The 22,536-nt window shown below is 54.4% G+C and overlaps 1 protein-coding gene across 2 annotated transcripts; it reads left to right on the top strand.

Annotated features, from left to right (window-relative positions):
* The first annotated feature begins 2,199 nt into the window (after positions 1 to 2,199).
* On the top strand, positions 2,200 to 20,858 carry CCDC102A (coiled-coil domain containing 102A). 2 transcript variants are annotated; one of them, XM_032486403.1, is made up of 10 exons: positions 2,209 to 2,341; positions 4,822 to 4,947; positions 6,971 to 7,694; positions 9,831 to 10,057; positions 12,340 to 12,448; positions 14,437 to 14,553; positions 14,909 to 15,118; positions 16,564 to 16,734; positions 17,731 to 17,834; positions 19,962 to 20,858. In XM_032486403.1, the coding sequence occupies exons 3-10, from the start codon at positions 7,104 to 7,106 to the stop codon at positions 20,089 to 20,091; spliced, it is 1,659 nt and encodes a 552-aa protein (XP_032342294.1). In that variant the 5' UTR covers positions 2,209 to 2,341; positions 4,822 to 4,947; positions 6,971 to 7,103; the 3' UTR covers positions 20,092 to 20,858. The 2 variants fall into 2 exon arrangements, with proteins under 2 accessions (XP_032342293.1, XP_032342294.1); XM_032486402.1 differs by lacking the exon at positions 4,822 to 4,947 and having other exon boundaries at positions 2,200 to 2,341.
* The last annotated feature ends 1,678 nt before the right edge of the window (positions 20,859 to 22,536 follow it).

Raw genomic sequence — 22,536 nt, 5'->3', positions numbered from 1 at the left:
TGTGTGTCCTGAGCCTCTCACTTGTCTTCTGATCGTTATTTTTCTCACTGTGAGACGGTGGTGGCACCACCCAGCTCAAAAGATGGCTATAAAACTGAGTTAATTCATGTGAACTGGCAAGCTTATGGTCAGCACACGTCTTGGTTCCATGAGCAGGCAGCTTTCCTACCCCACCCCTTACAAGGGCCACCTCTAAGACAGTATTTTCGCTGCTTCTCTTCAGAGGGAGGGCCCAACTGTGATGACATGATGGGAGCTTAGGTTCACCATCAACTCAGCCTCCTCCACTTTCTCTATCCATATCGCCACCTCCAGAACTCTGGGAAAGAACTCTCGGCTCTTGGTCCATGGCTGTCCTTACTGCCTGTGAAACTTTGGGTAAGTCTGAGCCAACAGCCTCCCTGAGCATTTCCCCAGATTTAAAATGGGGATATTCCAGTCCTCTGAATACTCAATATCTGCATCTCACAGGTCCAAAGTACACAGGAAGCAAAGGCCAGCCACTGCAACATTTATAGATTAGTTCCCTCTCAGACACCACATATTCCCACCAAAATCTGTCTCTAGCTGATTGTCAGTGGCTATCAACATTACCTATGCAAATACAATGCAAGTGGTGATAAGCGAAACTGCAAATCTCGCAAAAAAGTGTGGGATTTCATGAAGTTGACAGAAGTGATGCTATGAAAATGGAGCAGACACTGACCACAGAGGAAGAGAACTTCTGTAAGAGAAATGACCAGGAAATTTCAGAATGAATTATTTGACTATCAAAGGATTCAGAGTGAGCCTTGAGTGTGAAACCCTCAAACATTTTTGCCAAAATGATCCTCTTGCTGCAAAGAGCCAATTCTTTGTTCATTCTAATGTGTACATGGCTGCAATCATAACCTAAACACAGGCATATCTCAGAGATATTTCCGGTTTGGTTCCAAGCCACCGCAGTAAATCAAATACCGCAATAAAGTGAGACACATGAATTTGTTGGCTTTTCAGTGCATGTAAAAGTTATGTTTAAACTATATGGCAGTCTAGTAAGTGCTCAATAGTATTATGTCTAAAAAATGTACTTATCTTCATTTTAAAAATCTTTATTGAACAAAAATGCTAACCATCATCTGAGCCTTCAGCGAGTTGTAATCTTTTTGCTGGTGGAAGGTTTGAAATATTTTGAGGATTATCAAAATGTGACCCAGAGACAGGAAGTAACCAAATGCTGTTGGTGCTAAGAAACTCGCTCTAGACAGGGTTGCCGCAAACCTTCAATTTGTAAAAAACCAAAAAACCAAAACCCCTCAACATCTTATGAAGGGGAACAAAGAGACAGCTCTCAACTGTTAACCACGGGTTCAAACTAACTTATCTTGATCATTTTTAGTTTCATTTTAAAATTTTAGATCATTTTAGTCTCAATACTCAAGGTTCCCTCCACTATCTCTGTTAATTCTTGGTCCTCTTTTTAGATGGTTTCATCTTAGCGGCCTTCCAGGTGACAGGATGTAGTAAGAAGAGGGCCTCCTGGCACCCGCCTCCCCCTCGCTCCAAAACCGCAGACACCCACTCCCAAGAGAGGAAGCCCCAAAATGGCAGTTCATTTGGAAGGGCACATGAATGTAATTGCCCACGACCAACGCGCCAGCCGCAGCCCCTCGGGGTCAGGAAGCACCCTAGCACATCCGGGAATACCTCCACCCAGCGGGCCAAGTGCCCCACCACGCTTCTCAATACCCGTGGGGCTACTTTGGTCAGCCCTTGTGTCGTACAAAGGGGAAACTGAGGCCTAATGAGGGGCAGCGACTTGCCGCTCCACCTCCATTTGGTAGTAGAGCTGGCCCTGGGAAAAATGCAGGTAACAAAAGTCAACACTTGGTAAACACGCTCCACGTGCTTAGCCCGGAAAGACAGTATCCAATTCTGCCTCTGGGCGCTGAGCACATTGTTGGCCCTCAAGAAACCTGAGGCGGGAAAGCTGAACCCTGCGGAGGCCCCCAGACCCTGCCTTCCGTCCCCCAACCCTCGGCCCCCATTTGGGGGTGGGGCCTCTGTCGGGGTCCGGCCCGCTCTGTGCTGATCCCACCGGTTCGGCCCGCGACCCTCGCCCCCAAATCAGGCGGGGGTTCCTCACCCCTGGCCAGGGTCAGAGGTAGGCCGCAACCCCGCCAGGGCCCTACCACCCCCGCCCCGCCGTCTCCTCTCCCTCTCCCTCCCCTCCCCCCGGGAGGGAGGAGGAGACTCCGCGGCCCTCCCTCGGCCCTCCCGGCGGCGGCCGCTGTAAGCCCCGTGCCCGCTCCGCCCAGCCGCGGCGGGTCGGACGTCCGGAGCCCGCGGGTCCCCCGCCGAGGTGAGAGGGGACAGCAGTGCAGGGGGCCGAAAGCCACCGCGTCCCGGGATTTCCCTCTAGGCCGCGAACCTTCCGCGGGAGGGAAGGGGTTAAGCTGAGGGGCGTGCTGGAGGAGAGGGGAGCAGCGGGGGCTCCCGCGTCCGCAGCAACCCTCAAACTCCCAGCAGAACTTCCTAGCCTCCTCCTCGGGTTCCCCCACCTCCTGGGGCCCCAGGCCTCGGGAGTGAAGGGGCTGCGGGAGTTGGGGGAAGGTCAGGACCGCCCTCGGAATGCAGTGGGCCTGGCTGGGACGAGAGGGGGGCCGTGGCGGGCGGGGGCGGAATTTGGAACTCTCCCGGGGGACCCAACGTGGTCACCATGGCGAGTGCGGGATGGACGGGCGGCGTGGGCCAATCGGAGCACGGCGCTACTGCCCCTGTCCCGCTGCGGCTGCCAATGGGGGGCTGCGCGGCGGGGTGGGCGGGACCCCGTCGCCCAGGACCCAGAGCCCCTGTGCTCTCTGCCAGCCGCTAGGGGGAGCGGGGCGGCTGGGGAAGGGGCGAGGAAGGGAGGTTAAGGCGACTCCTGGTCTTGGGAGGACAGAAAGCGAATTTCTGAAAGGAGTGGGACAGGTGGAGTGACGGCTCAGTGCAAGTAGAAGGGAGTGGGCGTTGGTTGCCCCACCGTTCTCATGGTGTGAACAAGTGATGTCCGGCAAGCCCCTTCCCCACCCGGGGCTTCAGTTTTTCTGTCTTAAGTGTGGGTTTATGTAGGGCTGTTGTGGAAGTTGGATTAGTTCCTGTTGGCACTAGTTCTGCCCACTTGTTGGACAGAGCTTTTAGGAATCTAAAAATCTATTAGTATCTCTCCCCTTCGTACCAGTAAGGAAACAGGCCTGGAGAGGGCACGGACTTGAAGATATCACACAGAGTATCAAAGGCAGAGCTGGGACTAGTGGGAGGTCTTCTGAACAAAAGTGAATAGTTCAAGGAGTTGCTGAGAGGCCAGGGGCTCAGGTCCACCCTCATGAAAGCCCCACACACCCTCTCCCATACCAGCTATGCTTGTCCACTTGGCCTGATGCCTGAGGACCCCATCGTGTACTTTCTCCCAGGGGCATCTTGCCCCTCAGGTGATCACAACCCAGGAGGGGAGACATCCAATCCCAGCACTCTAGCGCCCTCTCCCCACCCCTCTACTTTGCTGCTAGCCCTCTGTGTGGATGTGGACAAGCAGCTAGACCTCAGCTGGCCCATTTGTAAAGAAAGGAGTTCTAATCAGTGATCTAGGATATCTGTGGCTCCACGGTCTGAGACTGGGGTACCTGGGAACAGGCCACGGGTGCCTATCCCAGGATTCAGGTTCAACCTGCAGGCCCAGCTTGCCTCCCTCCCTCTCAATCCTCTCCTGGAGGTCCACTGGCTGAAGCCTGGGCAGCAGGTCTGGGGGAGAGGCAGCCACAGTTTGTGGGCTGACCAGTCTTGGACCCTGTACTTAACCAATCAGGCTGTCCTCTGTGGTTTCCTGCCGGGCTCTGCTCCCTACCCACAGCCAGGCCTGTGGCCATAGGCCAGCCCCAGAGCCCCACCTGAAAGGTTCTGGGAGGACATAGGGGGTTTCTGAGCTGGAAGGAAGAGTAGCCATCAAGCACCGCCCACCCCGCCCCCCGCCAAATCCCCTTAGCTGGTCCTCATCTAGACCTCAACATTGCTTATTCCTTTCACTACATATTGAGAGTCATCTAAACATGCTAAGGACAAAACTCATAGTTGTCCCCCTGTGAGCCAGTTAGGCTTCCTCAGGTAAGAGGCCTGACCCCTGACTTGGCCATGAGATGACCTCTCACTCTGACCTTGGCCACAGACAGATTCAAACACCCACCTAGCTCAGAGCTTGGCCACAAAGTGACTCCTGATCCTTAGGATGGCTCAACTTTCTGTGGCTATAGGGAACCCCTAACTGTCCATCTTCCAACCATCAGCCTTGAAAGCATTTTTGCAGCATCTGCTATATACTGAGCCCTTGCTGACAGCCAGTGAGACTGAGATGCCCTTGTGGACTTCACAGTGTGGCCATTGCTGAAGAACAGGGAGGTGCTAGTGCTTTGGGAGCACTAACGTACTCTGAGTACGAAGTCAGGGAAGGCTTCCCAGAGGAGGGGTAACCAAAGATGGATCTTGAAGGATGTATAGGAGTTTGCTGCTGGAGAAAGAAAGCAGAAAGAGACATTCCAAACAGGTCCACAAGCAGCAGGAACCACTGGTCACTTTCTGTAGACAGGGCTGATGAGGACCTAGCCTGAAGCAAGTATCAAATCAAAACATTCTTGTTTCTATCCTGTGAGTGGCCAGCTGCTTCCTGGAGCAGTGAGGATGGCTGTGGGGCTGTGGTTCAGGAGCTGAGTTCCATTCAGCCCTGCTGCCTAGCTAAGGGGATACAGTCATAGTTCAGCCTTCTGCTCTCCAGCCCACTAGCCAACTTAAAGCAAATCCTGTATGCAGGGCCAGTCCTAGAGGCTCTGGGTGGTACAAGTGTCCTGTCTGAGTTGGAGGAAGCCTGTCCTGCAAGAAGAGAGAGGGCAGCTGGCCAGATTTGGCTGTGGAAGTTTGCAGGGCTGTGCTCTGCAGGTAAGGAGTGGGGCTGGGGAGATCAACGCATTTCCTGGAGGTGGTGGAACTGAGCTTGAAGGATGGGTGGGGGTTTCAGAGTTTGAGGTGGGCATTCCAAGTGGGGGAATAGCCTAAGCAGAGACCCTGAGGGTTCGAGCAGGAATAGACCTGTCTGGCTGGTGGGAGGCAGGAGAAGGAAGGGTTCGGTGGGAAAGGCTCTGTGGGCCTGTGGTGGCTGGTCCCTCCTCCACCTGCTCCTTGGGGGTTGGTGACACCCTGCGGGAATCAGGAGGCCACCCCACACACATATGCACACCCCCAGAGGAAGAAAAAGGCCCTGAGCCTGGTGGGGAAGGGCAGGCGGGGCAGAGCAGCTGGAGCCTGTCCTCAGCTGCAAGTGGAACCTCTGTATTGCATCTGATCCTCGGTGAGTGTGTACATTACCAGGACTGTGTGAGTGTGTCCCCAAGGCTGTTATGTGAGTGGGATGGGGGTTAGAGGAGGCGTTACTCGGCAGTCTAGCTGCTCTTGAGTGTGTGTGCAGGGTTCCTGATGTGCTGGGGGGTGGGCTTCTCCAGAAAACCAACCTTGGGACCTCCATCCCTTCCCACACATGTGCATACTTACACTTCAGGGGACCCTGGGCCTGTAGGAAGAAAGGCAGGAGGGCTCCTCAGAGCCCTTCTGTCCCCACTTCCCCTCCGCCAGCCCCCAGGATGGGCCCAGCCAGGCTACTGGGAGGGGAACAGGAGCTGAGTCTGGAGCCCACCCCTGCCTTTAGCGTGGGCGCCTGGAAGCCATTAGGGGCCTGGGTGGCGCCCGCCCTTCCCCTGTGCGACAGGCTTGGGATTCCTGGAAGGAGTGGGCCACCCCCTCCCTGCTGAGCCCCATGCCAGGCCTGGCAGTTCCCAGAAGCAAAGAGGCTGTGGCAGTGGCCCCCTCCCTGTCATCATCTCGGTTCAGGGGCTTCAGGAAGGGCCCAGCAGACAGGAGCCCGGCCCCAAGGACCCCTTTCTCACCACCCCCACTCCCAGCACAGCTCTGGTGGGGCTGCTGGGCTGGCACTGGGATTTCCTGCCTCCTTCCCCTCCCCCACAGGCTCTCACATTGTTTTTCTTTTCCAAGAGCTTCTCTGTGTAGAGCTGGGCCAGGAAAATGGGAAAGGAGGAGTGTGTCTGTATGTGTGTTCGTGTGTATGTATGAGTGTGTGCATCTACTTGCCTTAGGGATGAATTTGTGTCTTTGCACATCTGTATATTCATCTGTGTTGCCATGTGTATGTCTTCAGGTGTGTCTGTGACTGTGTCTACAAGTCTCTTTGTGTGCATGTAGTTGTGTGTGCATATGGGGCCATCTCTGAGTGTGCATGGTTCTGCCCGTGTCTCTTTGTGTTTACGTGTATGGGGTTGCGTGTGTGTCTGCAGATGTGTGTCTGGATGTGCATGTGTCTGTGCATGTACATGGAATCTTGGCCTACCGTCTTATGTGGAGAGACTGAGTCACAGAGGGCACTCAGCCTGCCAGGGATCCCTTGGGGAGTCAGGGATGTTCAGGGAGCTGGAACCTAGGTCTGTATGGCTGTGTCTCGGAGCATAACTCTGTCTATGCAGGTGTTATTGGGGTTGAGACACACATGTTTGTGTGTATGGAACTATGATTGGTGACAGGGCATCACCAAATACTCAAATGTCCCAAACTTGGACGATTTAAATGTGAATTTCCAGCCCCACACCTACATGACTCTTTGGGGTTAGGGCCCAGGAACTGCATTTTAAGCAAGTGTCCAGGTGAATCTGAAGGACCCCTTGATCCAGAAGCACTTATCTCCCCCACCCCTCATCCCCATTCTATAGGTGGAGAAGCTGAGGCCCAGTAAGGGGCAGTGGTTTACATGAGGTTGATGACAGAGCTGGGCCTAGAGCTGGTGGCTGGTGAAGGCAGAGACGATAAACAAAATGGACTGGAGAAATACAGTAGGATCATTGAACGGCTCTGAGGAACTATTAGGCCACAGCCTAATAATGGTTGTGTTCTCCCACAGGTTCGCCTTGTGGCTGGGAGAGCAGCGGGTAGCAGTGGCCATCATGCACCGTGGTATCACGTCCGCCACACATCCCACGCGCCGCCCCTGAGTACCAGAGTTCGAGCCCAGGGCCCGCCCCCGCGGCTGTACCATGAGCCACGGGCCGAGCCCCCGGCTGGCCGAGTCCCCGCAGCTGTCCAAGGGCAGCCTCCTGACCATCCTGGGCAGCCCGTCGCCCGAGCGCATGGGGCCGGCGGACTCGCTGCCGCCCACGCCGCCCAGCGGCACGCCCTCGCCCGGGCCCCCGCCAGCACTGCCGCTGCCGCCGGGGCCCTCTCTACTGGCTGACGGGGACTGGGAGAGCCGCGAGGAGCTCCGACTGCGGGAGTTGGAAGAGGCGCGCGCGCGAGCAGCGCAGATGGAGAAGACCATGCGCTGGTGGTCGGACTGCACGGCCAACTGGCGCGAGAAGTGGAGCAAGGTGCGCGCCGAGCGCAACCGCGCGCGCGAGGAGGTGCGCCAGCTGCGCCAGCGCCTTGACGCGCTCACCAAGGAGCTGGCGGGCGCGCGGCGCGAGCGCCAGGAGGCGCAGGGCGAGTGCGAGGCACGCGGCCGCGAGCTGGCGCGACTACGGGGCGCCCGGGGGACTGCCGACAGGACGCCGGACGGTCCTGAGACCGAGCCAGAGAGGGAGCAGGAGCCGGTGCGGGACGTCGGATCTGAGAGACCTCAGAGCAGCCAGGTATGCGGCGTGGGGCGGAGCTGCTGGGCGGGGTATAGAAGTGGGAGGGGCTGATTGTCCCGGGGCAGGGGCCGAAGCCGTGGCTGCCTGGCTCAGAAAGGTAAGGGCAGTGAGGGCCCGGTCCACAGGGAGCTTTCACTCTTTCTGGGTGTAGGGCTCTGCACCTGCAGAGCCCCAGGTCACCTCTCTTCCGGAGACCCCCGGGCACAGGGTCCCTGGTGCTGGTGGTTCCTCCACTCTCACACCTAAGTAATAAACAGTACCAAAAAATCACCTTTGAGCAGGAACAGGTTCTAAGAACTTACCTGGAAGGCACCCATTAGTAGCAGAGCTGAATCCATTCATTCGTTCAATTTGAATTTAGGGCAAGGGGTGAATTTTTATAACAGGTGTCAGTCAAAGTTTAGAGATATGGGTGTTGTCAGGGCAGTAGGGCACAGAGGCGATCCCTGATCCCGGCTTTGAGGAGGCAGCTTCACAGAAACTTTTCTGGAAGCAGTCCCATTTAAGCTGAGACTAGCAGGATGGCGCAGGAATGCGTTCCTGGTGATGGTACTTCTGTGCAAAAGCCAAGAGGCTGAGAGTGCCTGGTAAGTTTGGGAAATGCCATCCATCCTTGGATGGGCACCAAAACAGAGCGCTAAGCTCTGCGTTTGCGTTATCTAGTTAATTCTCAGAGCAACCGGAAGAGGTATTTGCTTTGTAAATGAGAACACTGAGGCAGTGAGAGGTTAAGTACCTATGGCTCCCAGCTGGTGACCGGAGTGCTGGATAGTTGACCCCAGGTGAGCTCCAGAGCCTTTGGTGATAATACCATGTCATGAACATTACTAGTGGGTGCGGAGGGCAGCCTGTCTGAACCAGCAGGCCTGTCACCAGAAGGCCATCTAGGGGCAGAGTTCAGGCTCCGGTTGCTCCCAACTCCACCCTGAGTCAGGCCAGTTCCTCTAGCTAAGATCCTTGGCTGCCCCCTCCCCTCTCCTGCCCAGCCCCCTGGACCCTATGGGCTAGAGTGGGCACTACTGCCTCTTGGTGGCTGAAACTCCTCTTCCCCAGACCTGTCTGCTGTTTGGAGGTGGCATTCCTTGCTCTTCTTTGGGGCAGAGGGTGAGAGCCCCTGTATACCAGCCAGCCTCATAGCACTATTCCTGTCCTCTCCTTGTTCTGGTTGTGAGTCACAGTCCAGGGGGTGGCAGGTAGAGTGGCGGGAGCCCTGGGGTTGCAGCCTGAGCTTGCTATCCAGCCCTGCCACGTCTGTGTTCTGTGACCCACGACAAATCCCTTATTCTCTCTGTTTCCTCATTTGTGAATTGGGACTTTGGATCAGGTGGCATCAGAGGACCCCACCCAGGCAGACTGAGATACAGGAGGAGTAGAATCTCACTCCTCAGGGAGGCCTGAGGGACAGTGTCCCAGTCTGGATAGGGAAGCCGAGGGCTGGAAGGGGAAGGACCTGGCCCAGACTCATCTGAAAAGACTGGGAAAAGCCAGGCTGGAATAGAGGCCGTGGGTGTTTTGGGTCTGTGATCAAAGGCAGGCCTTGCCAGCAGGCAAGGACAAAGAGGAAGGGGAGCCTGGCAAAGAGGAAGGGGGTTCAGCATTGGGTTAATAATCCCTCATTGCTTCCTGTCTGGGAGCTGGTTCCGCTAGCAGAGACCGCCTTACTGTATACTTTTTACCATGTCACTTATCATGTATCATGTGTTTACACCTGAAAAATGGGATCCTCAAGCCAGAATTCCTTTTGAGGGAATTTAGTCCTCATCCATTGTAGGAATCCCTGCTTCTACATTCATTCACACCAGTGTCACACCAGATGTTTGCATACTTCCAGGGACAGGGAGCTTACCACCTATTCTGGGGAATCTTCTAGGATTTCGGGAACCTTAGTGGCTGACTCTGTGTGCAGTTCCAGAAGGTGAAGGAGGAGGCCCAGAGGAGGGTGTGTCCTTCCCTCTCCATAGATGGAGAGGCAGGCAGCAGAAGAGGAAACTGGGACCCAGAAGGACTGTGTGACTTGCCCAAGGTTACCCACCAAGCTGATCCCAGACCCTGGGCCTGGGAGAGGCCATGATGAAGGCCAAGAGGATGAGGGCTCAGTGACCACTGGTCCAGCCTCCGCCTTGATCCCCACAGGAGCTGGAGCTGGTGGAGAGCCTGCTGAAGAGCAGACCGGAGGAGCCTGAGGGCTGCTGGGAGGCACGCAGTGTTGGGGCTGGGGCCCCACGGAGCAGCTCGGGCCGCCAGGAACGCAGTCGGCTGCCCTGGGAAGACACTGCCACCATCGAGGAGGATGCCTCCAAGTTGACCGCCCTGCGGCTGCGGCTAGATGAGTCCCAGAAGGTGCTGCTCAAGGAGCGAGAGTGAGTCCCAGGAGGCAGGCAGGGGCCAGGGTGGGGGATGGGTCACAGACGGTGATGCTCTCTGAAGGGGAATGGTGCTGTTTGAGTCTTAGAACTTTAGAGCAGTGGTGCTCTCCCCAGGGACCCAATGCAAGTTTTTTTTTTTTTAATTAATTCAAATAATACACGTTGGGCATCTGGATCAGACACTGCGCTCGGCAGTGAGGATACAGCCAGCAATAAGACCAGAAATCCCTGCCTTCATGGGGAGAGAGAGCCGAGGGCAAGAATAAAAGTTGGAGAGGAGGTATAGGGAGGCTGAGGTAGTGCAGCTGGGAATTTGGCTTTGGACGTAATGAGCTTGAGTTGGCAGGGATGCCGCTGGGGACGTGAATGAGTCTGGAGATCATGAGTCGGGTCTGGGCTGGAGGTGAAAATTCAAGAGTCATCAGCAAATAGATGATACTGAAAGCTGTGTGCATGGGTGAGAGTGAATAAGGAGGAGGTCAGAGGTTAGAGCTCTGGAGCCGACCAAGTTTAGAGAAAGAGGGAAGCAGTGATGGAGACAAAAGAAGGGAGCCAGTGAGGGGACAGAGAAACCAGCGGAAACCATTTCATGGAGGAGGGAGTGATTAGCTGGTTAAGTAGGAAGAAGACTGAGCACTGATCAGTGGATTTAGAACGTGGAGGTCACCAGTGAGATCAGGTCACAAGCCTGATTATGATGAATATTTTATACACCCCCTTTTCTGTCCAGAAATTAAATGCATAGATAGTATAACTTAACTACATGCATAATTCTTTCCAAAATAAACATAATGCCCTGGTGAAAATAAAGGCAGAGATCGGGTTGATGCTTCTATAAACCAGGGAACACCAGAAATTGCCGGCAAGCCACCAGAAGCAAGGGGAGAGGCATGGAACAGATTCTGTCTCACAGCCCTCAGATGAAACCAACCCCACCCACACCCTGATCTTGGACTTCGAGCCTCCAGAACTGTGAGACAGTAAATTTCTGTTTAAGCAAAGCAAACAAAACTCAACCTATTGTACTAACTGGAATATAAAGTAGAAAGGAAAGGAGTTTATAGTAAGTGTATTGTTACATGGAAATGCTCCACTAGCAGAAATAATGAAGCAGTTGGGTATGTTGTGCCTTGATATGAAAGAGTGGTGATGCTAACCATACCAGCAAATACCTCCATAGCACGTTCTCCAAGTCAGGCCCTGTGCTGGAGCCTTATGTGTATTTACCAGTTTAAGTCACCACTAGGGCAGCTAGAAAAGCAGTAGGTACAGTTGTGTGGTGTTGGCAACTCAAATACACGAATGATGTCACTGTGGTGACGAGATTGCCTGAGAGATGGACAGCCTTTGGTAAAGTTCTGTACAAAGCAAAGCTCAATCTTCCCTCAGTGTGTACAGAGATTCCGTTCCTGGAAAGCTCTGTACAAAAGGTACTTTCTCTTTATATGTAAATTGGAGTGAGGTTCTAGGCTTAGGCCATTCTCACCCCCAAGGCTGTGGAGTGGGACATGTACTCCTTATATGGAATACAGGATAATTCCTGATGGACAGGATGTCCTAGGCATTGTAGGGCATCATATCCCTGGTCCCCGCCCACTAACTGACCCTCAGACATTGTGATAACCAGAAATACCGCCACGGATTTTTGACATGCCTCCTAAAGGCTAGCTCATCTCTTTTGAGATCCCATGTTAGAGGTGTAAAATATTAACCTTTCAGAATGGGAGACCAGTGCAGTGTGGAGCACCGTGTCCCAGGGCCAGGCACCATGCTTGTTACCCACAGCGACTCATGCCCATGCAGGGCAGAGTGCAGGGTGGGGGTCATGAGAGAACATGGGACTCCCACCCAGTGATGATGATAAGAGGGGAGCCCAAGTTCTGCAAGTCACTGGAAAGGTTTTCAGGCTTTTCCAACTGCAGAACTGTTTCCAAACCAAGCCTTACAGAGGACCACAGTATATAAAACAGATAGGAAAGAATGAGGGTCTCATTTGGCAGGTGAGCCCAGAGCCAGAGAGAGGAAAGCATTTGCTGGGGATGCCCGGCGCCCTGGAGGACTGCTCGCCTCCCCACACTGGGAGCTGGGCACCTGCAGTTGTGCAGGGAGAAATGCAAGACCGGGTGCCTGCTGCAGTGTGGGGTGCCAGGGCCTTGAATACTGAGGCAAGGACTTTAGATGTGAGCTTGACAGGTAAAGACTGCACAGGAGGACTCAGCAGAGGCCCCAGTGGCTCACCCCCATGTCTGCCCCTTCCTCCTCCCTCCCCTCCCCAGGGATAAAATGGCACTGAGCAGGAACATCGAGAAGCTGGAGGGGGAACTCAGCCAGTGGAAGATCAAGTATGAGGAGCTGAACAAGACCAAGCAGGAGATGCTCAAGCAAGTGAGTCTTGGAGACCAAGGGGGCTTCCTGGAGGAAGCAGTACTGCACTGTTGAATTTCAGCAATAGGAATATAAGAAAGAAGAGAATTTATTCATTCACTGTCAAGCACCAGCCTTGTGCCTTGCACTGTTCTGAGTGCTGGGGCAGATGGTGTACCTGCTTCCAGGAACTCACCTTGTCAGGGGGGTGGGGAGACCAACAGTAACCAGGTATATAAATTCAGAAGCTGTGAAAGAGTCAAAACACAATCAAAGAGATGAGGTGGTGAGTCATAAAAGGCCTCTCTAGAAGGGTGACATTTGAGGCAAGACCCAAAGTGGTAAGACGAAGGCACTCAAAAAATAAATAAATAAATAAAATTAAATTTAAAAATAAAATAAAACTGAATTTAGAGGAGCCAAAAAAAAAGAAAGAAGGCACTCAAGAAGAGATGGGAGCAGAATTCCTGGACAAAGGCACAGCAAGTGCAAAGGTCCTGAGGCCAAACAAGCCTGGTGTATTCAAGAAATAGAGGCCAGTGAAGCTGGAGGTTAGTGAGAGATGAAATTACAAGGGGAGCTAAATCCCACAGGCCTTGTAGACCAAGACAGAGGGGGAAAGTCTGGATGTAATGTTCAGTGGGTGCATAGTGGGTGCGAGATCTTGCTGAAGCCTCACAGCAGTCAAAGAGGCTGGGTCCTGATGCCCCTATCTTACGGATGAGGAAACTGAAGCTCCAGCTGGCAGGAGAGGAGATTCCACTCGGAGTCTGGAGCTGGCTGGGGTCAGGCTGGGCCTCCCTTACTACTTGTGCAGGCCCTGATGGCCACCAGGGGGCACAGCCACCCAAGGAAATCAGAGCTGGATCCCTGCTTTTCCAGAAGGCAGGAGGATCACAGACCTCAGAGCCTGAAACTGCCCTGGAAGACTGGTCTTTAAGTAGACTCTCTTAAGGAGTCTCCTAAAATAGAGCTTCCCAGACACCACCCTCACCCTTGTAAGTCAGCATCTTTGAGGGTTGGGTCCAAGAGTCCGTCTTTTTAATCTTTTCCAATTGTGTAATCCTTTGAAGAAAAGTGAGTAAAACACAACTGTGCGGTTTTACAGATACTTAATTATAAAGACTCTCTTGTATATCTGGCTTCTTTCCTTCAAGATTAAGTGTTTAAGGCTCATCCATGTCACTGCAAAGAGTTTGCCAGTTTTTTCTGCTGTACTAAGGAATCTGCAGTATTTTAAAAGCACACCAGGCAATTCTAATGTGACCAGCCCCACATCCACAGGCACACCTGCATCCACTGGGTACATTCGGCCAGTGTTCACTGAGGGCTGCCCTGTGCCCAGGCCATATAGGGATACAAAGGTGGGCAGGCAGACACGCAGTCGTTCTAGTGGGGGATGGGATGGAGAAGTACCCCCTCTAGGCAGAGAGGACAAAAGAGGCCTCCCCTAAGAAGGGGCATTTAGGGCAAGACCTGAGAAAGAAGTCAGTTCTTCAAGATACCTTGGAAGGACGGTACCAGGCAGAGGGAACCACACAGGCAAAGCCTGCCGTGGACAGGATCTTGTGTATTTGAGGACTGGAGAGGAGGCTGCGGTGCCCAGAGCACAGAGAACTCAAGGGAGGGGATGGGAGATGAGGTCTAGGGGAGATGGGCAGGAGTCCAGTCTTGTAGGGCTTCGTGGGACCATAGGGAGGGGTCTGTCTTTATTTGAAGGAACCTGGGGATGGGAATATGATTGGATTTATCTTTTTCAAAAGCTCACCCTGGGCTACTGTTACAGAAAATGGTTGACGGACGGTGGAGGGGTCGTGGGTAGTCTAAGAGTAGACACTGGGAAACTAAATAATGAGGTAGGAGGTGAGAGATGCTGGAAGAGGCAGAAGCTGTCAGATTTGGGGTCTGTTCTGGGGGCCTATTTGACCTCTTGCAGAGCCCTCTTGAACCAGTGCCCATCCCCCAGGGCTGGTGGTCCTCCCATAACCAGGCTGTGCTATCTCATGCAGCTCAGCATCCTGAAAGAGGCCCACCAGGATGAGCTGGGCCGCATGTCTGAGGACCTGGAGGATGAGCTGGGTGCGCGCTCCAGCATGGACCGGAAGATGGCAGAGCTGAGGGGTGAGGTGAGGCCACCAGCAAGGCCTGGGAGGGCCTGGGGCTGGAGGGGCCAGGGGCCCTGTCTCCATCAGTCAGTCACTCACAAGCGGGTGGGAACCGGGCCTTTGCCCTGAGGAGGAACCAGCGACACCCCGAGGGTGCTCTAGTCTTCAGGGGATGGGCCTCTCTTCCACACAGACCAGAAGCGCCCTCACATCCTGCACACCGTGAAATAAGCCCTGGCTAATTATAGCCACTGCAGCTGGACCTGCTTCCTGGAGCCAAAACCGGCTAAAGGAGGCGGCGGGGTGGGGGAGCATCGAGCTCAGGCCCTTCCATGCCCCTTCCCTTGGGATCCTCCCCTGTCGTGCCCTGTTGCAGATGGAACGGCTGCAGGCAGAGAATGCTGCCGAGTGGGGTCGCCGTGAGCGGCTGGAGACTGAGAAGCTGGGCCTGGAGCGGGAGAACAAGAAGCTGCGGGCGCAGGTCGGGGACCTGGAGGAGGCGCTGGCCCGGCGGCGGCGGCAGACAGCCAGCGCACTGGACTGCGACCTGCGGGCCAGCCAGAGTGCGCTCTTCGAGAAGAACAAGGTGAGGCAGTGGGTGGCGCAGCCAGAGCTGGGCAGAGCACCTCTTGTGTGTCCAGCTCCAACTCGCAGGGGGCCCGGGACCCTGGAATAGCAGCTGAGGGCAGATGTAGTGATCGTCCTGCAAGCTGCTCCCCTGGGTACCCGCTGTGGGCCAGGCTCAGGGATAATCACAGCTGCTGCATTTATTGGGCACCACTATAGGCCAGGTTCTGGGTCAGTGCCTTTTGTCCATTATATCACTTGACCCTCTCAACATCTCTTCTATTTACCCAACAAATGTTTATTGAGCACCAGCTATTTGTAGGCCTTGTTCTGGGTGCTGGGGACAGAGCAGTGAACAGACAGGATGGACATGGCCTCCCCTCATGGACCTGATGGCCCAGGGGAACGCAGACATCGCTCTCTCTGTCACACACTCACGCTGATCACACAGCTCCATGGCTGGCGACAGGAAGTGGGATAGGGAATACCAGGGGGCCTGGTTTAGGTCCAGTGTCCTGGGGAGGCTTCCCTGAGGCAGTGACGTTTGAGCTGAGATCTCAAGAAAAAGCAGAAATTGACTGGTGGCGAACTGATTGGGGAGAAGATTTAAAAATAACTTGGATACACATCCCATGGTGACAGATACATGGAGCTTTGGAGGAATAAGGGAAGCCAGTGTGGCTGGAGGGGAGTGGGCAAAGGGGACATGTTAGGCGAGGCAGAAGCTTGGGGACCACCTGTGAAGAGTAAGAGGCAAGTGTGAACAAGTTGCGGTTCTGAGTGCTCACTGACTGCTGTGTGTAAGGCAGATAGAGGGGCAGGGCAGTGGGGAGTCTGTCACCATTTCCTGGGGCAGCAGGAGATGATGGAGGCCAGGACTGGGCTGAGGTTGGTGGAGATGGAACAAAGAGGCTGGATTCAAGAGACCGTTAGGTAGTGCCTACCCCCATTTTATGGATGTGAAAACTGAGGCTCAGAGAAATCACAGAGCTCAGAGGTGGGCAGCTCCTTTCTTGGTGGCTCATCCTCTTCCCAGACACTCTGGCTTCTAATATCTTTTCTTCCAATATCCACTCACCAGCTTCACTCATCCCCAGACCCAGGGTTTTAAATGCACACCAAAGAATCCTGACTTCATCCCTCCCCAGAAAACCTGACTCAGCTCTCGTAGGCTGCTGGACACCTCCATGTCATCTCCAGTCGGCACCTCAAAGTTACATGTCCAGAATGGAGCCCCTGATTCCACCCACTTCTCCCCTCATTGCCCCCCAAGCCTTCTCACCTCACTAGATGACCCCTCTAGCCTCTAGCTGCTCAGCCAACTGCAGTGCTAGTATTGCAGACAGCAGGTGGAGAGGTTCTGGGAAGAAGGGACACCAGCACCCCTAGAACTGCCTGACCTGGGGCTCCCTGACATGGTGCCCTCCCCCATGGAGCCCTACCCCCATCTCTGCTCCCTGGCAGGAGCTGGCCGACCTGAAGCACGTGCACGGCAAACTGAAGAAACAGTTCCAGGAGAAGGTGGCAGAGCTGGCACACGCCAACCGGCGGGTGGAGCAGCATGAGGCAGAGGTGAAGAAGCTGCGGCTGCGAGTGGAGGAGCTCAAGAAGGAGCTCGCCCAGGCTGAGGATGAGGTGAGCACCCTCTGGGGCCCAAAGGGCAGCCCGCAGACCTCAGCTGGGGTAGGTGGGAATGGGCTGCAGGGCCCTCCTGGGTCACTCAGTGCTAGGTCCCTGATGCCTGGCATGAGCCTAACTCTCAGGAGGCACCCAGGGTAGAGCGGGTGGGTGGGTGACAGATGGTGTGTGAGTAGGAGGATGGGAAGAAAAATAGACAGATAAAGTGGATGAGTGGTTGAATAGATGAGTGGATGAATGTGGAGGTGGTTAAGTAGAAGGACAGAAGGATAACTCCACGGTTGGATAAACTGATAGGTGAAGGAATAGGTGGACAGATGGAAGGGAGAGGGAGAGAGAATAGATGGATGAAATATAACAACAGATGTCTGATGCGTGATTGGGTGGATAAGTGGATAGGTGGGTGGATGTATGGATGGATGAATGGCTAGGAAAATGGGTAAATGGATGGATGGATGATGGATGACTGAGTGGACAGTGGAAAAATGGACAGACAACTGACTGGGTCAGTGGATGGAAGAATGAATGGACAGAGGGAAAGAAGGACAGAAGGTTGGATAGATGGAAAATTAGGCATGGGAGGGTGGAAGGACACATGGGTAGGATGAATGGGTGGCTAAATAGATTAATGAATGATGAGTGCATCGTTGGGTATATCACTGGGCAGATGGATATTTCCAAGGATGAATGGTCAGATGGACAGATTCATTGGGATAGATGAGTGGGTGGGTTGATAGATGGATCAGTGGCTTGGCGCAATGGAGGCTGGGTAGGTTTGGAAGGGAGGGGCAACAGGGAAGAAAAGGAGCAAAAGGGATGTTTCCCTGGAGGAGGTGGGCCTTGGTCTGGGCCTCAAAGGAGAGAGAGGAATTACTCTCCAGGAAGGACATTCTCACAGAGGAATGGCAGGAGTGGCTGGTCCTAAGCAGGTGGCAGGCTGGGCTGGCCCAACCCAAGGTGACCCCCATGCTCTTTGCCCTGCTCACCCCCCAGTTGGACGAGGCTCACAACCAGGCGCGTAAGCTGCAGCGATCGCTGGACGAGCAGACGGAGCAGAGTGAGAACCTCCAAGTGCAGCTGGAGCATGTGCAGTCCAGGTGGGCCCCAGCCTGCAGCCCCTTGGGGAGAGGATGCCCAGCCAGGGCAGAGACACTTCCAGCTGAGGGAAGCCTCCGGGTCAGGGTTGGAGCCCGGAACTCTTGGGCTAGTGGGGAAGACAGAGAAGGAAGAGATCTGGGCACCCTGGGGCCAGAATCCTGCCCCCTCCAGGAAACCTGGGAAGGGAGTGCAGGAAGTAAGACCAGCTGGAGCCCTGGAATTGTCTCCTGCAGCCAGAGGATAGGAAGAGGTCAGGGCCAAGGTGGGGCAGCAGGTAGGGCCAGTTGGTCTGGGGAGTCTTGATAAAAAGAACAAGCAGCCCCAGGGTCCCCAGGCTGGGGCAACCCCAGGCCAGCTAGGATCTGAGGGATTGGAGGGCAAGGAACCATGGAGGAGCCCTGCCCCCCACCTCAACTGCAAGCAGGCCCCATCAGCCTCAGTGAGAGAGGACCAGAGGGTCTGGGGGACCCACTCTGCATTCCTCCCCTGCCTCCCTCCCAACACTCCCTGACTCCCCTTAGAGCTATGAGATGTCAGAGAACATTCAGTTCAAGCCCCTCCCCGTTTCACAAGCCCCCATCTGAGAGACGCCATCTCCACGACTAACTCCTCCTGCGCCAGCCCAGCAGAGGCACTTACTTATATTCCCTTATTTCACAGAATAGACAGAGCCCAGGCTCTGCAGCCAGACTGCCTGGGTGGTGGCAATTCTGGCTCTACACTGAGTAGCTGTGTCATTTGGGGCCACTTACTTAACCTCTCGGTGTCAGTTTCCTCACCTGTAAAATGGGACTGATAACAATTCTTACCTCTTGGTTGTGGGACTCAAATGAGCTGATCTGTGCTTATAAAAATACCTGGCACATAATAAATGCCAAATAGTAGCAGGGCTTTTGTATTTGGGTCAGATATTGTGCTCCAAGAACCACGCTCCTGTGAGAGAAGGGAAGGGAACGTTTTTTTTTTTTTTCCTGGAGGGCTGGCAGACAAGGAAACTAAGGCACAAGAGGTAAGTCCTTCCACGGCCACATAGCTAGTGAGTGGTCAGGCCACATCGCCCGGCCCCTGGCCGTCTGTCACCTGAGCCCTTATATTTACAGTACACGTACAACGTGTGCTGAGTTTCCATGGCTAAGAGTGCAGGCTACGGAGCCAGACCTAACATCTGGGTGACCTGGCCAACTGAGGCTGTTTCCCCATCTGCTTGAGATGTTGCCTGTAAAGGGTTGTGCAGGGGTGCAGGCATGAGTCCAAGTCAGGCCTAGGGTCTGGCCAGCTCTGCCCACTCCGACTCCCCAGCACACACCCCTCAAAAGGCCTCCTAGCCTTGGGGCTTTCCCGCAGTCTTGGCCACATTCTTTGGGAGTCATAAACTCCCAAAATGGGCAGGCTGGCTCTGCCTGGCCTCTCAAGTGCTTCCATCAGGGAGGGTGGGGCTGCCCGGGACCGCTGCCTTGTTTTATTTCCCAACTTTTTGTGCTTTAATGTTCCGGGGACAGCTCACTAAATCACAGTGCAGTAATGGAGGCCCCCGCCTGTGCCCCTCCCTGCCATGTTAATAATTCATGCCTTCCAGTAAGATGCATCCTGGGCGGCTACTCTGCTGGAGGGTGGGGAGCCAGGGGAGAGGGGGGATGGGCGCTTCCTCTACCAGCTCTTCTTAGAGGCGAAGTTTGCCTCGTAAATTTTGGCTTTGGGAATTTTAACGTGGGGAAGAACTAGGGTGGAGCACGTTCTGACATTGGGGATGTAGGCCACTCAGGACCCCCACCCCCCAACTCTCTCCCTATCGTCTTTGGAGCCTGGCTTGGGTTTGTATCCCAGTAGTGTGACCTTGAGCCAGATGCTTCACCTCTCAGAGCCGAGCCCCATGCTCTGCTGTCTGTGGGACTTTGGGCAAATTCCTTGACTGCTTTGTGCCTCAGTTTCCTTGTCTGTAAAATGGGGGCTGACGGTAGCACCTCCCTCATTCCAGGGGCTCCCAGGAGGATGAAGTGAGATGAGGTAATGTTTGTAAAAGGCCCAGTCTGGTGTCTGGCAGCAGGGAAGTGCTAGGGAAGACGTAGTTGCTGTCAGCACCAGCTGATTAGACTCGTCCCTGACCCGCCTGCCACCCCACCCCACAGGCTCCGCAGGCAGCAGCAGAACGCCCCCCTCTTTGGAAAGATCCGCAGTGCTCGCTTTGGTGCTGAGGAGGCGGGAGACGGAGCCAGTGACCTGGACGAGGATGAGGACCTGCAGATCCAGGTGGCCTAGAGCTCCCAGGGCTGGGCAGGACTGGCCCACAGCCCAGGCCTCTGGGTGGCCAGGCCAACCAGCCACTCAGACTGATGCAGCTGCCTGTACTCATTCTGAGAGCAGACCCCTGTCTGTGCCACGGACGACTTCCTTCTCTCCCACAGTGGGCATGGGTGGTCCTACCTTCCTACCCGCCGTGGAAAGGAAGCCATGCCCATGTTTTATATATATATATATTTTATATATATATATATTTTATATATATATGTGCCTGGGGTCCTTGGACCCATTTGGTTTTATAAACATAGGACCTCTCCAAGACTCAGTCTAGGAGCCCTGTTCCACCCAGAACCTTCATCAAGGGGGAAGGGGCATCAAAGGAAGGCTGTTGGGGCTTCCACCCAGGCTGTCTCTCTGAGCCTTGAGGGTAAGGTGGGGACTGTGGCTGTTACACAGCACAATGTGATAAACCCAGTCTTTTGTAATAAATGGAGTTTGGGTTCTCAGGGCAGAGTCCTGAGAATGTGGCAAATGTGGGCAGGTGGCATGGGGACAGACAGGATTAGCCTGCACCTGGCACTGACCCTGAGCTCAAGAATGTTGTTATTAAGTCCCTAAATGACTTAATGAATGACTGTGAGAAAGAATGAGTGAATGAACACCAACCACTGAATGGTCTGGAATCCAGCTCCTATGAGGGGAAGGAGATGGTATGGCCCATGTCTAATCTGAAGGAGACTTCAATCCTGGCACCAAATAAACTCAAATCTCTGCTTTGCTCCTTATTGGCTGTGCAACCCTGGGGAAATTACTTGCCCTCTCTGAACTTCAGTTTCTTCACCTATAAATTAGACGTCTCATAGAGCCATCATGAGAATTAGATGAGTTCATCTGGAGCTCAGTAAAGGTTAGTTGTTATTGAAATATTTGAAGGTATGCCCTGGAGAGGAGGGATTTGCCATCTGGGTTCTGCCATAAGGGATGATGTTCAGGCCACTGACTGGTAGGAGTTTACCCAGAGGTAGGTTTGAACACAACAAATAATGAATTCTTTTATTATTCCCCTAGCCTTGGTCTAGGTAGTGAAATTACAGGTAATTTTATTTTTGATGCTTAATTTTGAAACCTTCTATAACCAGCCGATTTATATTAAATCTGGTGAGAAATGTTATTAAAAACACGGTAGCATACATTTTTGCATCTTTGCAAGTTCAGGTGGCATTCAAGACACCTGCCCTTGATGGGAGCTTTCCATGAATTCTCAGCAGCGGGGCCTGCCTTCTGCAGGAGGAGGCAGTGTCGGAGCGGTTCCAGCGGGCGGGGGATGGTGAGTTCCCTGTGTTCAGAGGTGAGCATGGAGAAGCTGGGCTTGGAGCAGGGGCCTGGCGCCGAAGAGGAGTTAAACTCTGTGGATAAAGGGGCTCCCTACCTGGGGTGGGAAGCTGTACTCAATGACTTTCTCTCTTGTCGTGGCCCAGCCTGAGGGACCCCTGGGGTGGTGGTACTGGGACCCATGAGGTGCCACCAGCCCTGAAGGCTGAGAGGAGGGGAGAGGCAGGCCCAGGAACCCAGCACGGGGGGTCATAAATACATGAACTGAACATGCCCCCTGTTGCGGAGCATAAACTAACCATGCTGAAGACATGGGGTTTGTTGTGGCAGAGAGGCTCCAGGTCCTGGCTTGGGCTCTGAGGCGGGAGGATGGAGTGGGTGAGACCCAGCCACGTGGATCTCCCCTGGTGGGCTTGTCCCCACATGCCAGGGCCAGCAGAAAGGTGCTGTGGAAAGAGGACCATTTCCTGCAAGGGGTCTTTCTGTTTTCTCTCCCAAACAGGAAGCAGGCCCCAGAAGAGGCTGAAAGTGCTGCCCTTTGACCCCTGGGAGCCAGGAGCCAGGCGCTCACTGACAGCAGCCCTGAGAGCAGGCCCCCAGGCGGACCTGCCATTCCAGACACGGAGCAGACCGTCCGGCACGGCAGGATCCCCTAGACTCCCTGGCACCTCCAGCAAGATAGTGCTGAGCGGGGCCCCATTACAGCCCCTCGCGGCGGGCGGGGCCGCTCCTGGGAATGGCAGTGAGGAGAGGGTCTGGCCTCCCACCTCCGTTGTACAAGGGAAAATCAACGTCTTGGGAGGGGAAGCCCAGCTGCAGACTCCGAACTGCAAGATTCTCTGGGCCTAGAAATCATGCTGCCTCCCTGCTCACAGCCCTTCGTCCCGCTGGTCGTGGTAGCAACATCTGCGAATAGAAGCGTCAGCTTTGGCTCACATGATGCTTTAAAAACTATATTTAATGCATTGCTAAAGTTAATAATGGGAAGTTTTCTCATAAAAATGTGGATTTCCTCCTCTTGAGAAATCAGCACTCAGACCCTGCTGTGCTCACACTCCTGTGTGGCTGCAGCTGCTGGGCTGAGAGGCAGGAGCTCCCTGAGATGGGGCACAGGCACCCCGTGAGCCACAG

This window comes from Camelus ferus, chromosome 9, assembly GCF_009834535.1.
Source record: "Camelus ferus isolate YT-003-E chromosome 9, BCGSAC_Cfer_1.0, whole genome shotgun sequence".
Taxonomy (NCBI): Eukaryota; Metazoa; Chordata; class Mammalia; order Artiodactyla; family Camelidae; genus Camelus; species Camelus ferus.
Note: the sequence above shows the minus strand (reverse complement) of the source record. Positions and strands in the feature narration are given on the sequence as shown.